The sequence below is a fragment of the Coptis chinensis genome, chromosome 7 (genome assembly GCF_015680905.1).
Source record: "Coptis chinensis isolate HL-2020 chromosome 7, ASM1568090v1, whole genome shotgun sequence".
Taxonomy (NCBI): domain Eukaryota; kingdom Viridiplantae; phylum Streptophyta; class Magnoliopsida; order Ranunculales; family Ranunculaceae; genus Coptis; species Coptis chinensis.
Window position 1 is genome coordinate 71,287,305 of NC_141462.1, and position 15,064 is coordinate 71,302,368.

Sequence of the window (15,064 nt, forward strand, 5' to 3'; positions counted from 1 at the left end):
CGTTGGATCCGAGATCCAACGGTCCAAAAATAAAAAACAAATTCACATTCTCTCTCTTCCTTTTTGTTTTTGATTTTCGGACCGTTGGATCTCGGATCCAACGGTATTGGCACACTCATCCCTATAGGGATATCCTCGGGTAGCCCAAATCGTTTCATTTTGCGTTTATTAGACGGCGAAAATGGTAGTCTCGAATGATTCTTGTGATTACAGGTCCTAAACCTAGCCTATGCTGGTTTTTATGAGCCGGTACATCATGGACTGGGTTGGTTCTTACTTGTTCTGTTTGGACTTTGGAATAATTAAAATGATGGAGAAAATGAGAGAGGTGCCCAATATCTCTTGGAGTGAGCTTACTGTACATGCCAGTAGCCCTCGACTTTGAGCTGCTTATCAGCAAAGAACTTTGATGGCGTCAATTTAATAATATAAAGTCTGCATTTGAGTGGAGATCTCATTGAAAAACAGAAGTGTACGCAAGTCCTTGCAAATTTACAATTAGGATTGTTGGAGGGGCCTGGCATTCTTTGGTCAATTTATACTCTTACAAACTTCACATGTTCTCCTTTTATAACTTTAGGCAAAACTACACCACCTGAGTGTTCTAACTTGGTTTAATTCATCTCAGGCTCACACCACTCATTGAACAGAAAAATAAATTACAACTACACAAGTAAAAGCTTTTAGTCATCGAAAGATATCGCCCACTTCAATGTCACCGAAGTCTTGAATCTTGTCCACCACGTTCAAGTATACATTTTTCGGTGCCCTCTCATTATCACCAAATCTTTCAAAATGCAAGAATCAACTGGTCACCTTGTCAGTAATGCCACCTAGATATTTTGCATACAAATTTTAAAAGGCAAATGATAAGAAAATATCATTCTCCTTAAATTTAGTGCGCACAACGATAGTAGACGTTAGATAGGCATACACTCGTATCTCAAAATAGAAACTGTTAGTGGCAATAAAATAAAATAAATTAAAGAGAAATAAATACTAACATGACATTTTTATCCCTTAATCTTCTTCCACCCACTCCACCCTTTTTAACTTTTTCTCTGGTAATCTAACGTTCCAGAGATTTTCTCTACTCCTAGCACAATCTAAAGTGTATTGATTGTTACAGTGAAGTTTTAACAGATGGGTTCGTCATATTATTTACAAATTTAACATAACCCATTATTGGTGCATCTCTTCATCTTGTTAAAGAATTTGTTATACAATTTAGTATTATAATTTCTTGTTTTTTTTTTTTTTTTTTTGATGCTCTGATCATCCTTTAGGAAAGTTTGGTCTATCTTTTTGATTAAATATTTTTATTTTATCATTTAATTTCATTACCGTTTATTATCAAAAATAATAAATGAAAAATGGGAAAGACTTGAAGAAGAAGATGAAGATATGGGGACGGGGATTGAAGGGTCTTTTTGGTACTGTACTGTAATTTGTTTTGGTCCTCGTCAACTTCCAACTCAACATTTGGTTGAGGGTTAAAATCTGCTCGATCTAACGGTAGATAGATTAGCACGCTCCTTTGGATAGAGAGATCGATCTCTCCTAATTGGGACTCACTTTAAAACCCAAGCAGAACAAAGAGTCATCTAAGCTTTTGCAACTCAGACATACTTTTGACAAGGTGATCGTATCATATTATCATATGAGATCTACAAGAATGAGTGTATGCGTGTTAGCTTAACTAAAATGATTAAACTGTTTCAAAGACTTCAATCCCTCATAAAAAAATGAACATCCTAGGTACTTATAGTGATACTGACCCATGAAAAAAACTATCATAATTATTTTTCCTAAACTTTTGAAACAGAAAATGGTGATGATAGCTAATTAGTTAAGGATTGCTTTTCATAAAGAAGATCACTTAAAGATTAAACAATGCTAACTTTGTAATTTCAAAGGATGAAATTATGCAATATAATTTTGCCGAAGTAGCACTAATTGGAAGAAAACAGGAAAAATCATACCAAAGTTCATTGTAAAAACAAAGGGGAAATTACAAGCTTACTTTTTCTGAAAGTATTAATTTGATTAAGGAAATCAAATAATGGGATCGAAAACCAAATCCAACAGGCAAGACGACATCCAAATATGCTCGAAATGAATTGAAGCAATATAAGGGTTAAAAAAATTGAGACAAAAATACATACCTTATCAATCTAGATTTCAAGTCATTCTTAAACACTCATTTTCAATTGTATCAGTTTTGAAATGAAGGAGGAGGTGACGAAGGTTGAGAATGAAGAGTAATTTTCTTTTTCTTTTTTGGAAGTCGGGAGAGAAATTAAGGAAACACGTAGATATTTGGTAATTTGGTGTAGCTAGTTAAAGATATGATCTACGGCTTTTACCTTTATTCAATTTTGAGGAAAGATTCGAAATCGACTGTGCAAAACAATGAGCATTGAGTGCATTTACAGTGTTGCGCATCGAAGAATAAGTAATGTTTCTAAACTCTTATTTAACAACAAAAAACAATAAAGATTGGCCCACAAGGTCCAGTACGTTCTAGCCACGTAACTAAAGTTGATCCAAGATCTGATCAAGTTGTGGTCTCCTATTTCTCTCTCTCTCACTTCATTCATTTCTTTGGGATCTTCGAATGATATTGTGACTTTGACTCATCTCTCAATTCTGGAGAAAAACGTCAAATTAAGTCTCAATTAAGGTAATAAAAAAATCAATGAACAATATTACAAATTTAACTGCAAAAAAAACTAACGGTAAATTAAATTACTTAGATTATTACACTCATTAATTGCAAAACTGGTGAGCACTCGCAGTTTCTTTCGGAATGAAAAGATCAACTTCATATTTCATACCTTTTGTTGTCGTGCAACATATAACACGATTTATTATTGGATTAGTTAGGGTTAACCCTCTGCAAGATCCAACAACTACAATATGAAGCTTTTTTTTTATATCAAGAAACATGACCGTTGGATCGGAGGGTATCACTAATATTTTTGAAAAAAAGAAGAGATAACACTAATTACAACTAATAATGGAGTGACCTTAACAAACCCTTTATTCTTCTCCAAACAATCCATGTATATATTTTTCAATGTTCTCCGTAAAAGATACTTTATAACCAACATTCACTGGGGAAATTTCTAAACTCGTAGGTGTTTTTTTTATTCGTCACAGATTCCGTTGAAAAAGAAGATGAAACATGATTTGACCAGCTCGCATAATTTAGTCCAAGAAAATAGTAATGTTGTTAGTGTTACAATCTCAAAATTAATCGTTGATGAATGAGTATTTGCGATAAAGTTTGGAAGGAATGTAATAATCTGTGGAATTTGGAGGTGAGCTTGAAAATCACAGTCATTAATTGGAAATGGATCAACTCTATAAAAGTTTGTAACAAATTTGATTTAGGTGTGATTATTTAGATTTATTTTCCTTACTTTCAAGATGCGTAATCAATCTGATATTGCTCATCTTGATTTTGCAACACATAGTTGAAGATCATGACCATTCATCATGCATCCTCCAAGATCTTCTTCCCACTTTATAATTTTGTTAAAATTAACATAGCATGTTATTTTATAAATCTCATATACATATTGATTAGGTCAAATACTTCACTTAAAAAACTGTGTAATCTTTTCAACTAATTGAATTCGTTGTTATACTGAGCAATCAACTCATCTACTACAGAAGCACAGTCCATCGCATGCTCATACATATTCATCCACGGGTTGGCGAATAATGCGGCAGAGAGCCAAATCCAGAATCAGCCCAACTAAGGGTGGAATTCGAGCTAAACAAGCCGAGCTTTACTATGTTCAAGCTCGGCTCGCTAATTACACAAGCTTTAAATTGAGCTCGAGCTCGGCTCATATAGTAAATGAGCGAGCTCGAGCCGAGCTTAAACGAGCCAAGCCCAAGCCGACCCCGAGCCGCTCGGTTATTTTACACTATAAATATGCTATTTGAGCTAAACGAGCCGAACTTCATCAAGCTCATTTGTTACACGAGCTTTAATTTGAGCTCGAGCTCGGCTCATATAGTAAACGAGCGAGCTCGAGCTCGAGCCGAGCTTAAACGAGCTAAACTCAAGCCGAGCTCCTCAAATTCCACCCTTAAGCCCAACCGGAATAAAAATAAATAAATAAGAGAGCATTCGGTAGGTGAATTCGACATTTCCCTCCAGTAGTTAACACTATATATATCTGCATGCCTCTCTCCTAATCACAACATTTGGTGGAAATCCAACTGGTCGTTGGGTGTCGTAGTAACCCCTTTGACATTTGTCCTTCCCATTTGCATCATTTTCTGGTTGGCACAAAGCTATTAAAACTGAAAAGATTTGTGTGTGATTAGGGATTGGAATGAGACTTTGCAGTGCGATTGCTACATAACAATCTCATGGTCTTTCAAATATTGAGACTTGCTTACTAGCTTGCTAGACTTTGTTGTTAGTTTGGCAACTATAGACTATTAGCTTGGTACAAAGTACAAACAAATGACTAACATAATTGCTAATGGAGCTAGATTCGAGTTACAATTAGATTTGGGACCATTTATAGTAATTTTTAATTTTAGCCTGCTAATCTAGCATGTGACGACATCAAATATATACCCAATAAAAAAATAACAGCTCTAGAGTACGCCTACTGTATCGGTAATGAATCTGGGCTGTTGCGTAGTATTTCGTGATGAAATACACATATATATTTTTTACTGTGATTAGTGGTCTCGATTGACTACAACACTCTCTCTTATGCGCACAGTAGATTTTTTCATATAAAAAAAAAAACCTGAACATGCTAATCCGTAGTCAGTTCTGGAGACTTCGATATTTTGTTGTGTATGACGAGACTGTCCCTGCCACAACCACTCTCTTTCTTCTCTCTTTTTCTAGACTCTTCAAAAAAAAAAAAAAAGCGGGGCCCACAAACCCAGTACGTTCTAGGCGCGTAAGCGTAACTAAGGTTTGATCCAGAGTAAGAACCGATCAAGGCTCTTTTTTCTCTCTCCATTCATTTCCTCTTAACCTTTCTCCTTAATTCATTTCATTAAAAAATCCCCTAAACCATGGCGTGGTTCAGAGCAGCAAGAAGTATATCACAGTTAGCAACAAAACGTAACATTATTCTATCAAGAACAACAACTCCATCTCGTTTCTTTCAGACAACAAAAGCAGTACAGTACTCATCATCACCAGTTCCACGACCGGTCCCACTATCAAGATTAACAGACAGTTTTCTAGACGGGACAAGTAGTGTATACTTAGAAGAACTACAGCGTGCATGGGAAAATGATCCAAACAGTGTAGACGAGTCATGGGATAATTTTTTCAAAAACTTCCTAGGACAAAAAGCTTCGACATCTCCTGGTATATCAGGTCAAACGATACAAGAAAGTATGAAACTATTACTACTCGTTAGAGCTTATCAAGTAAATGGTCATAGGAAAGCGAACTTAGATCCGTTAGGATTAGAACAACGTGAAGTTCCTGATGATCTTGACATATCGTTTTACGGGTTTACTGAGGAGGATTTAGATAGGGAGTTTTTCATTGGTGTTTGGAAGATGGCTGGTTTTTTATCTGAGAATCGTCCGGTACGTACTTTAAGTTCTATAGTTACTAGGCTTGAGCAAGCTTATTGTGGGACTGTAGGGTATGAGTACATGCATATTGCTGATAGAGAGAAATGTAACTGGTTGAGAGATAAGATTGAGACACCAGAGTCGACTCAGTATGATACAGAGCGTCGTGTGGTTTTTTTAGATAGACTTATTTGGAGTACACAGTTTGAGAATTTTTTAGCTACCAAATGGACTGCGGCGAAGAGGTTTGGTTTGGAAGGTGGGGAGACTTTGATTCCTGGTATGAAGGAGATGTTTGATAGGGCAGCTGATCGAGGGGTTGAGAGTATTGTTATTGGTATGTCACATAGGGGGAGATTGAATGTTCTTGCTAATGTTGTTAGGAAACCACTTACGCAAATTTTTAATGAGTTTAGTGGAGGTACAAAGCCTGTTGATGAAGATGGGCTTTATACTGGAACTGGTGATGTTAAGTATCATTTGGGGACATCTTATGATCGGCCGACAAGGGGTGGGAAGAGGATTCATTTGTCTTTAGTTGCGAATCCTAGTCATTTGGAAGCTGTGGATCCAGTTGTTGTTGGGAAAACTCGGGCCAAGCAATACTACTCTAACGACAGAGACAGGGTAAAGAATTTGGGGGTATTGATACATGGAGATGGAAGTTTTGCAGGACAAGGAGTAGTGTATGAGACTTTGCATTTAAGTGCTCTTCCCAATTACACAACTGGTGGAACGATTCACATTGTTGTGAATAACCAAGTGGCCTTTACAACTGATCCTAGGTCTGGAAGATCGTCACAGTATTGTACAGATGTTGCTAAGGCCTTGGATGCCCCTATATTCCATGTAAATGGTGATGACTTGGAGGCAGTTGTTCATGTTTGTGAGCTTGCAGCGGAGTGGCGCCAGATTTTCCATTCTGATGTTGTAGTTGATATAGTTTGTTATCGACGGTTTGGACATAATGAAATTGATGAGCCATCCTTCACACAGCCCAAAATGTACAAGGTGAGCTCTTTACTTCCTGTTTGTTTTGACTCTTACCTTTAACTTAGGAAGTGAAATCGTATGAGCATGTACAACCTTGTCCCTTTTTTTGGTATTTGATCACTGGCATTTCTTTTTTGGTTTTATTCCTCTATTTTCATGAAATATGAACTTGGGAGTTGTTTTTATTGTAGTTAATATTTTGCTGCCTGTTAGATGATCTCACATAATGTTGACCATTGAGAACGTTGTGCATATGCTGACAGATCATTCGAAATCATCCATCTGCTCTTGAGATATACCAGAAGAAACTATTAGAATCTGGGCAGATTGGACAGGAAGACATTGACAGGATACACAAGAAGGTTAACTCCATTCTCAACGAAGAATTTGTGAATAGCAAAGATCATGTTACAAGAAAAAGGGACTGGCTTTCAGCTTATTGGTCTGGGTTTAAATCACCCGAACAGGTTTCACGAATTCAAAACACGGGGTATGTGTAACTGTTTTCCTATTTCATTTCTTGTACATGCCTCTCCATCTTTTATACTAACACGTCTGTATATTCAGTGTTAAACCAGAGATTTTAAAGAATGTTGGCAAAGCAACCACAACCCTTCCAGATAACTTCAAGCCACACAGAGCGGTTAAGAAGATTTATGAGCAGCGCTCTCAGATGATTGAAACAGGGAAAGGTATTGACTGGGCAGTTGCAGAAACACTTGCTTTCGCTACATTGTTAGTAGAAGGAAATCATGTTAGGCTGAGCGGGCAGGATGTTGAAAGAGGCACATTTAGTCATCGACATGCAGTAGTACATGATCAAGAAACAGGGGAGAAGTATTGTCCCCTGGACCATGTTCTACCAAACCAGAATGACGAGATGTTTACTGTCAGCAACAGGTAACATTTTGTAATTTTGTTGGTCTTTTTGAGTTTTCGCTGTTGTTGCATATGCAGTTCTTTATGTGTCTATATCTTTTGCACATTCTGTTTGATGTCTGTGCTCCTACTGTAACGTTGGAGGTCATACATCCCATATTGTTTGCAAGTCCAGATTTATTTTTGAGTCTTTTTCTTTCTTATATTGCTATCCCCCTTGGCTATGTATGCTATGAGCATCAGTGCATCACGTGTAACTATAGGGTTCCTGATTTTTTTATGCGGTTATGAATCTTCGATCATAATGAATTGTGATATATGACTTAATTTATGATATTTCATCAGTATGTAATAGAATTTATGACGTTTCATGGAGTAGTATTAACCAGTTGAAGAAGACCTGAAGCTTCCTGTTACCTACCCTCACCAGAGGAACCTGCTTCTTAACAAGGGCCTCAAATACGACTGGATAGAGGGCTGTAAGATTCTAACATCACCGTTAGGGAAGACACCTTTGTAGGTAGATCTGGTCAGTATGCTCCTGATACCTCTACCTCAACATTCTGTTCTATGGAAATTATTGTTCCCACTTTTTAAGACATTTCTCACTCTAGGGATCCATCATCCTGCTTCATATGAGATATCCCTTGGTAATGTGGAGCTATAACTGTATAATTGGCCTGCCCCAGAGCGTTATTTGTTTTCTCAGACTAGGAAATGGTGAAGGAAGATGCCTCCACATTATCAAGTTTAGGTTCACCTTTATCTAGGTAGGCATGATTAGCGTAAGTTGTACAAGGCAAACATTAGAGACTCATCATAAACGTCATTAAACTAAAATGTGTTACTAGTACTAGGAGTAAAAGAGCAACTTTGTTTAGGAAATAAATACATTTTTGGAAGATGCAGCCAGTTGGTCGATCTAAATTGAGTTTCGTCCTGTTATAGATGTCATATGTTAATCCAAATGCAACCAACACGGATTTTCTTTAAGTATATGAAATGTTCATGTTACATAGGTTTTTCCAGGTAGAGCTTTTATGAACCTTTCACTTGGATGCATGAAACTATATACAACTTTCGGGTGCGTACATTTTATAAATAATAGTTTCATAGCTAAATTGGATTCTAACATGAGGCATCTCCTGTTTTTGTTCCCCTCTAAAGCTCTCTCTCGGAGTTTGGTGTTGTCGGATTTGAATTGGGTTATTCAATGGAAAATCCGAATTCGTTAGTCCTCTGGGAAGCTCAATTTGGTGATTTTGCGAATGGGGCACAGGTGATATTTGATCAGTTCTTGAGCAGCGGGGAATCAAAGTGGCTACGTCAAACTGGGCTTGTTTTTTTACTTCCTCATGGTTATGATGGTCAGGGTCCTGAACATTCAAGTGCACGATTGGAGCGCTTCCTTCAGGTACTACAATATTTTTCATGTTTTTCTTACCTTCAATCCATTTAGTCTCTCTCTCTCTATTCATCAATTTATATGCTTATTGATTCAAAATGGTAACTGTTGAACAATTTATTTCTCGAGCTAATATTAACTAAATCCACATCTTCCATTAGTCAGGTGTACTCATGTTTTGTTGCACTTTTTCGATTATTTCAACTCATATTCTGGGCCATTTTGTTCTTCCCAGAATTTTGACATACCACTAATGTTGCAATTGGGAGCTGGGCTCATATTTGAGATCTTTTCTGTTTACGATAATTGAGATTACTCGATTTCATGACAAGTGGAGCGAACTTTCTTTTGATTAGTCTTTCTGTTATTGTATCATACTGTGCTTCTCTGCCACTAATTGTATTGCTACTGTATCACACTATGCTCCTCTCTGCCACATCTTTTATGATAGTTTTCTCGACTGTTCTTCAATAATTTACACGGTATCTCTCACGGTCTCACCTGACACTTTGATCTGGTCACAAATTGACTCCAAGTTAAGATATTTTATTCATTGTGATATTAATTGGCGGTCCTGCAGTTTCTTAAAATACTGATATTTGCTCTCAAAAGTCCATAAACCTTAAGTTTCTAACACTATCTCAGCTTCTGTACTAATGCTTTCTTAATGCAGATGAGCGATGATAACCCCTACGTCATTCCTGAGATGGATTCAACACTTCGGAAGCAGATCCAAGAGTGCAATTGGCAGGTTGTTAATACCACAACTCCTGCTAATTACTTCCATGTTCTGCGACGCCAGGTATGTGCTGTTTAGTTATTCATTGCTTTCGTCTTTATATTTCTGGATTCTTACTTTTCACTTCTTCTGCATGGTTTCATATTCCAGATACACAGGGAATTCCGGAAGCCACTCATAGTGATGTCTCCCAAGAACTTGCTTCGTCACAAAGACTGCAAGTCAAGTTTATCTGAATTTGATGATGTCCAAGGCCATCCAGGTTTTGACAAACAAGGAACTCGTTTCAAACGTCTGATTAAGGACCAGAGTAACCATTCTGATCTAGAGAAAGGTATCAGGCGTCTGGTTCTGTGCTCTGGAAAGGTACACAAGTGTTCTCTTTTTTGGTTACTTGAAATTCTCTTTCGTATGTCACTCTAGGAAACCGTAGGTGTTCATTTCTCGAGCATTAGTTTTCTTAGTTTACATATATATTGCGGGTTGGATTCACCAATTGTGTCATGCTTGACTTTCTTATTTTAATTCTTAGAGGCGAGAGACCAGCTTATAAAAACCAGGCAAACTGTTTAGTAAAAAACTATGTTACATGGACATGCCATATTTTAAAAATAATGTATGTCGGATATGTATCCACGTGTCCGTGTCCGTGTCGTGTCAGACATATTATATTCAATATACCTTAATTGTTGATATTTCACCGTGTCAGACACTTCATATCCGTGTTGGACCTATCCGTGCCAATGTAACTTGGGTGAAAAAATGGAGAAAGAAAAATAGATGAAAATGATTATCCTGATCTGCAAAGTCTTGGCTTACTAGGGCTATTGGTTTATAAGTTTATAAAGAGAATTGGTATTGGCATATAACTCATGGAGAGGAACACCTTGACTTTCCTGTTTATTTCTTTCGTTTCTAGGAGGTCTATCAGTTTATGTTTGTAGTTATATTGTTTGAAATTTAATCTTGCAGATTTATTACGAGCTTGATGAAGAAAGAAAGAGAGTTAATGGGAAAGACGTGGCAATCTGCCGAGTGGAGCAATTATGCCCCTTCCCATATGATCTCATCCAACGAGAGTTAAAGCGGTATCCAAGTATGTTACTCATAACTGATTGCAATTTATAATAAAAACTAATTGTTAGTGCGTAGTACTAATTATTTTGGATCAGAGGTGGGAAAAGGGCGGATCTGTAAACTTGATGCTAGCTTTGCCAATTTCATAAATCAAATATCACTTTTTATGGTTTTCTTGGTTCTTTATGTAGTTGATAGGGCAGTTATGAAACTTCATGTAGGGCATGTGCATGTTTTTATTATTAAAAGATGAAGGTGTCACTAGAATCATCAATAGACCTACTTGACATATCAATTTCCTAATTTATAAACTAATTTTATGGAGTTGATTAATTAACGTATGTGAGCACATAGAATGATACAAAGTTTTGATACTCTGCTCATCCTACTAGTCTCTGATGCCCCAGTTGTTGTCTAATTTAAAACTCTTTTGTGATTATAAAGTTTTCTTGTTGAGATGTTTAGTTCCACATGGGATAGATATGTTAACACACAAAAATATATAAGCCTCGAGGCCTCTCCACTTATCACTGATTGGTTTTAAGTTGGATGACAATCTTTAATATGGTCTAGTGGGCTATTGTGTTTGTCATAAAGGGTTTGCTGTTTACTCAATGTAACCCAAGTATGTTTGTCCACTTGTTAGGCTCATGTAATGTCATACTTGAGGGGGCATGTTGAGATGTTTCAATCCCACATGGGATATGGATATGTTAAGCACTTAAGCCACAAACAAAAATATGTCTTGAGGCCTTTTGACTTATCATCAATTGGTTTTAAGTTATTGGATGCACATCTTTAATAATACTGATATTTTGTTGTCGTTTTGTTATTTTAGACGCGGAGATTGTTTGGTGCCAGGAAGAACCAATGAACATGGGTGCATATAATTATGTCACGCTTCGCCTTTGTACTGCAATGAGGGCTCTGGACAGAGGAACCATGGAGGACATCAAATACGTTGGTCGTGCCCCATCTGCTGCCACTGCTACTGGTTTCAGTCAAGTTCATGTGAAAGAACAGACAGAGCTTGTTCAGAAAGCATTGAAACAAGATCCAATCAATTATCCATGGTAAAATGCACTCTCTACATGTGCTTACTGGAAACTGGTTTATCAAAAGCAAATATAACAAATAGATTTTAACGGAAGCTGATATGAAAGACCAAAGACGCATTCGCATCTCGCTTATATTCACTAAGTAAGGTATGCCAACCAAACGTCTCACTCCAAGCTATGTGAGACTATTCTCTTTACCTTGTTCAACATGTTGATCTTCGTACTTATTAACTTTCATTTAATTTTTCTTTTGGATAGTACTCAGTTTCAGTTTTCACAATTCAGTTTTCATAATTTCCATGCCTGTATATGGATTCTATAACAAATCAAGTGACAAGGATGTGAAAGTGCTGCCTATCAAATATTTGTATATAATGAAATGGAGATATTGTGAATAATTTAGGATCTTCCATTGTGGTATGTGCTTGGTGTGTTCCATTTAATATCTTGTGAGCCATATATATTGTTGTTTAATGTTAGAGTTCTACGCTGAGATATTAAATGGGTGGGACACTTTGCCTCCCCGAAATTTTTGTTATGTTTTCTTTGTTGTAAATCGACTATATTTCCCATTTAAAAAGTGTGAAAGAAGGTGGAAACTAACTAAGCCGTACCCTCTTTTCTCTACAATAGCTGTACTATATTAAATTTACTCTGATATAAATTTATATAATACGTAGTACTCAAATACCTTGAATTCCCCTATATGCTAATGCTTGTGACCAAATTGGTTGAACATTCACGCATGTAAGTAATGCTCATAGAGCGTGCACAATCCTAGTAATGTCCTTGTCTGTGTGCTATTCTACATACCTCCGAAGGCAATCTCTGGAGGAAAAGAAAAAAGTGTTGGGCAGGTCTAATAGTAGATAGGAAATGAGATTGACTCGGGCTTTAAGTTGTGTACTGTACGTGAGAGCTATGTATGGCATTTTTTCATTTTCATTTTTTGCTGCATTGGGATCACAAAATCCGGATTCTTGGAAAACCTAGAAATGCGGAGAGAATCGAGTTAATCCTTGTGTTTCTAGGAGGGAGAGGTCTTTATTGTCATGTTTGTAGGAGTTAAATAAGAGAAAGTGAGCTTGTGATTTGCTTCATAACTAACTATATAAGTTTATAACAACAGAAATGTGGTTAGTTGTAGTATTTTGTGATATAGGAAGCACAGCTGATTTGTTTGTTTAGTCACGTAGAATAGTTACAATAGAACTAAGGATGTTTTATATGTATAGATATATGCATTGATCTACAAAAATTATTGTTCCTTACACATGATTGCCATATGAGAAAATTGGAGGTAGATCTGTGCTCTTAGTCTGGTAAATTTTAAATCACTAATCCGCTTTACGTGATTTCTACAGTTGCATCATTATAACCATAATTATTTGTATTATATTTTAGTTGTTATGATTACTCCTATTCTTATTATTGTTATTAGTCTTGATTCTTATCAATGTTCTTGTTATCTTCCTCGTTGTTGTTGACGTTAACTGTTGTTACTGTTATTTTGAGAAGTTTTTTTTTTTCATTATTGTAACTCAAAAAGGCAGAAAAAAAAAATACTAAAGGTTTGATACACCTAGGGTACATGTTCTTAAATCTAAGGTGAAGACTATGGCGTTTCTTCGTTTTATAGAGTACTGCAGGCCTACCAATGTTGTTAGGACCATTACTCCATGACTAGCTAGGCAGTCTGCTGCGACATTTACTTCTGTTCATGTGGAGGAGTAAACTACATGGTTCAACGAAGATAGGGATGGATTCCATCTGTTCCCCATTATCCATGAGATATTACCAAAAACATTGTATCACTTGGTAGAGTCGGATTTGATCTATAAGTCATCCAACCTTGTGTAACAGCCCAATTTGCTCCTTCGACTAGTGCCCCGCAAAGAAGATTTTGGCTGGCAGCAATCCTTTGCATAGAGCTCCCAATACTTTCCCTTGCTGTTCCCGGTACCAGCTAGCCCTGTCTTCGGGATACCCTATCAGTGTTCGTGTTAATAAAGTTGTCAGACTGGGGATGCCACTTGCAGAGTTGCAGTAAGGAATAGGGAGTGCGTGCAATGGGTGGTATTAGCTTCATATTCAGTTCGTCACTGTCTAGTGGTCATTTTGGTCAAACATGTCTTTATATCATAATCCAGCATATTGGCTTCAGGGAAGGATTTTGTGCTTATATTTAGCTTGTTCAGTATCAAGTGGTCTCCATTGTTAGTGAGCATAGTGCCTTACTGTCTTTAGATAGTACTTCAGCACATTGGCTTCAAAGAAGGATTTTCTTGCTTACGTTAAAGGGAGTAGAAGATATTGCTATGAAAACAAATTTTGTTTCAATTTTTTTTTTACTAAAGGGCGATTGATAAATAAATAAAATGGGAAAAAGTTACAAATAGTAGCAGTACTTTACAGATACAGAAGGCAAATATTAGTGAGGTAGCATTTTCTCTGCTGCCACACCATATACCGTCTGTTAAGACACAAATCTATAGTAAGTCAGATTGTGGTTTTCAACTCTTTTTAGGAATACAGACTTCTCATTCCACCACATTGTTGTGCCTTCAGCTAAGGTTGCTCCATACTTGGATAGGCAATCTGCACTGAAGTTAACTTCCCTCCAAGTAGCAGTAACATTGACCCAGACAGTTTGCTCCTTAAACTCTGCCAAATAGAATTGAACTTCCAATGCACATTGTCACTTTGAAATGCTTGTGCCACTGAAGAAGAGTCACTCTCCACCTAAGTACTTCTCCAACCCATTTCTAGTGCCCTTTTAACTCCTTCTATAACTGCGTAGGATTCTGCCATGTAGTTAGTTGTTACGCCCAAACCACCAACTGCAGCTCCCATCACTACACCATCTAAGTTTCTGAAAATGTACCCCATCCGGATTTCCCCGTGTTTCCAAGAGAACACCCTTCAGTGTTGAGTGTTGACCTTCAAAATGCCTGTGGGGGAACAAGCCAGAAACAGTAGAGAAATCTTGGTGCTGTTATAAGCTTATTGCCTAGTCTAAGAGAGAGAAGAATATGTAGGTCATGCATACTGTTGCTCATATATCCTTTCGATAGTGCATGAGTCCGAACTGCAGCACTCCTAATATGATAACATATGCCCTTAAAATCAGAAGCCTTATCATCATCAAGTACTTTGTTTCGGTTCTTCCATAGGCTGACCAAGCAAGTGATATGATACTAGCTGCCTTCCACATATCTAGGATTAGTGAGCTAAAGTGCTTAGAGTTATGAAGAATATCATTGATTTCTTCAGGCAGATTATGTAGACTAAAGAGGTTTGCCAGGAAACTCCACGCTCTTCTTTATATATATATATAAT

At 37.0% G+C, this 15,064-nt stretch overlaps 1 protein-coding gene and 1 long non-coding RNA gene across 2 annotated transcripts; one reads left to right on the plus strand and one right to left on the minus strand.

The window, feature by feature from the left end:
- Positions 1 to 440: 440 nt before the first annotated feature.
- On the minus strand, positions 441 to 2,431 carry LOC147488690 (uncharacterized). Its single transcript, XR_015202105.1, has 2 exons — positions 2,166 to 2,431; positions 441 to 833 (listed from the first exon to the last, which is right to left on the minus strand). It is a non-coding gene; the product is annotated as an uncharacterized LOC147488690 (long non-coding RNA).
- A 2,356-nt stretch (positions 2,432 to 4,787) lies between these two features.
- LOC147488691 (uncharacterized) lies at positions 4,788 to 12,123 on the plus strand. The gene is made up of 8 exons (XM_086571325.1): positions 4,788 to 6,585; positions 6,831 to 7,057; positions 7,135 to 7,467; positions 8,614 to 8,860; positions 9,525 to 9,653; positions 9,741 to 9,956; positions 10,563 to 10,686; positions 11,506 to 12,123. The coding sequence occupies exons 1-8, from the start codon at positions 5,059 to 5,061 to the stop codon at positions 11,742 to 11,744; spliced, it is 3,042 nt and encodes a 1,013-aa protein (XP_086427451.1). The 5' UTR covers positions 4,788 to 5,058; the 3' UTR covers positions 11,745 to 12,123.
- The last annotated feature ends 2,941 nt before the right edge of the window (positions 12,124 to 15,064 follow it).

What these genes read in the sequence shown, in the direction of transcription:
- LOC147488691 (XM_086571325.1), top strand. Translation starts at nt 5,059, where the DNA reads ATGGCGTGGTTCAGAGCAGCAAGAAGTATATCACAGTTAGCAACAAAA. An exon ending in TCACGAATTCAAAACACGGG is followed by an intron (nt 7,058 to 7,134) that starts GTATGTGTAACT and finishes CTGTATATTCAG; the next exon opens with TGTTAAACCAGAGATTTTAA. An exon ending in TCCATGTTCTGCGACGCCAG is followed by an intron (nt 9,654 to 9,740) that starts GTATGTGCTGTT and finishes TTCATATTCCAG; the next exon opens with ATACACAGGGAATTCCGGAA.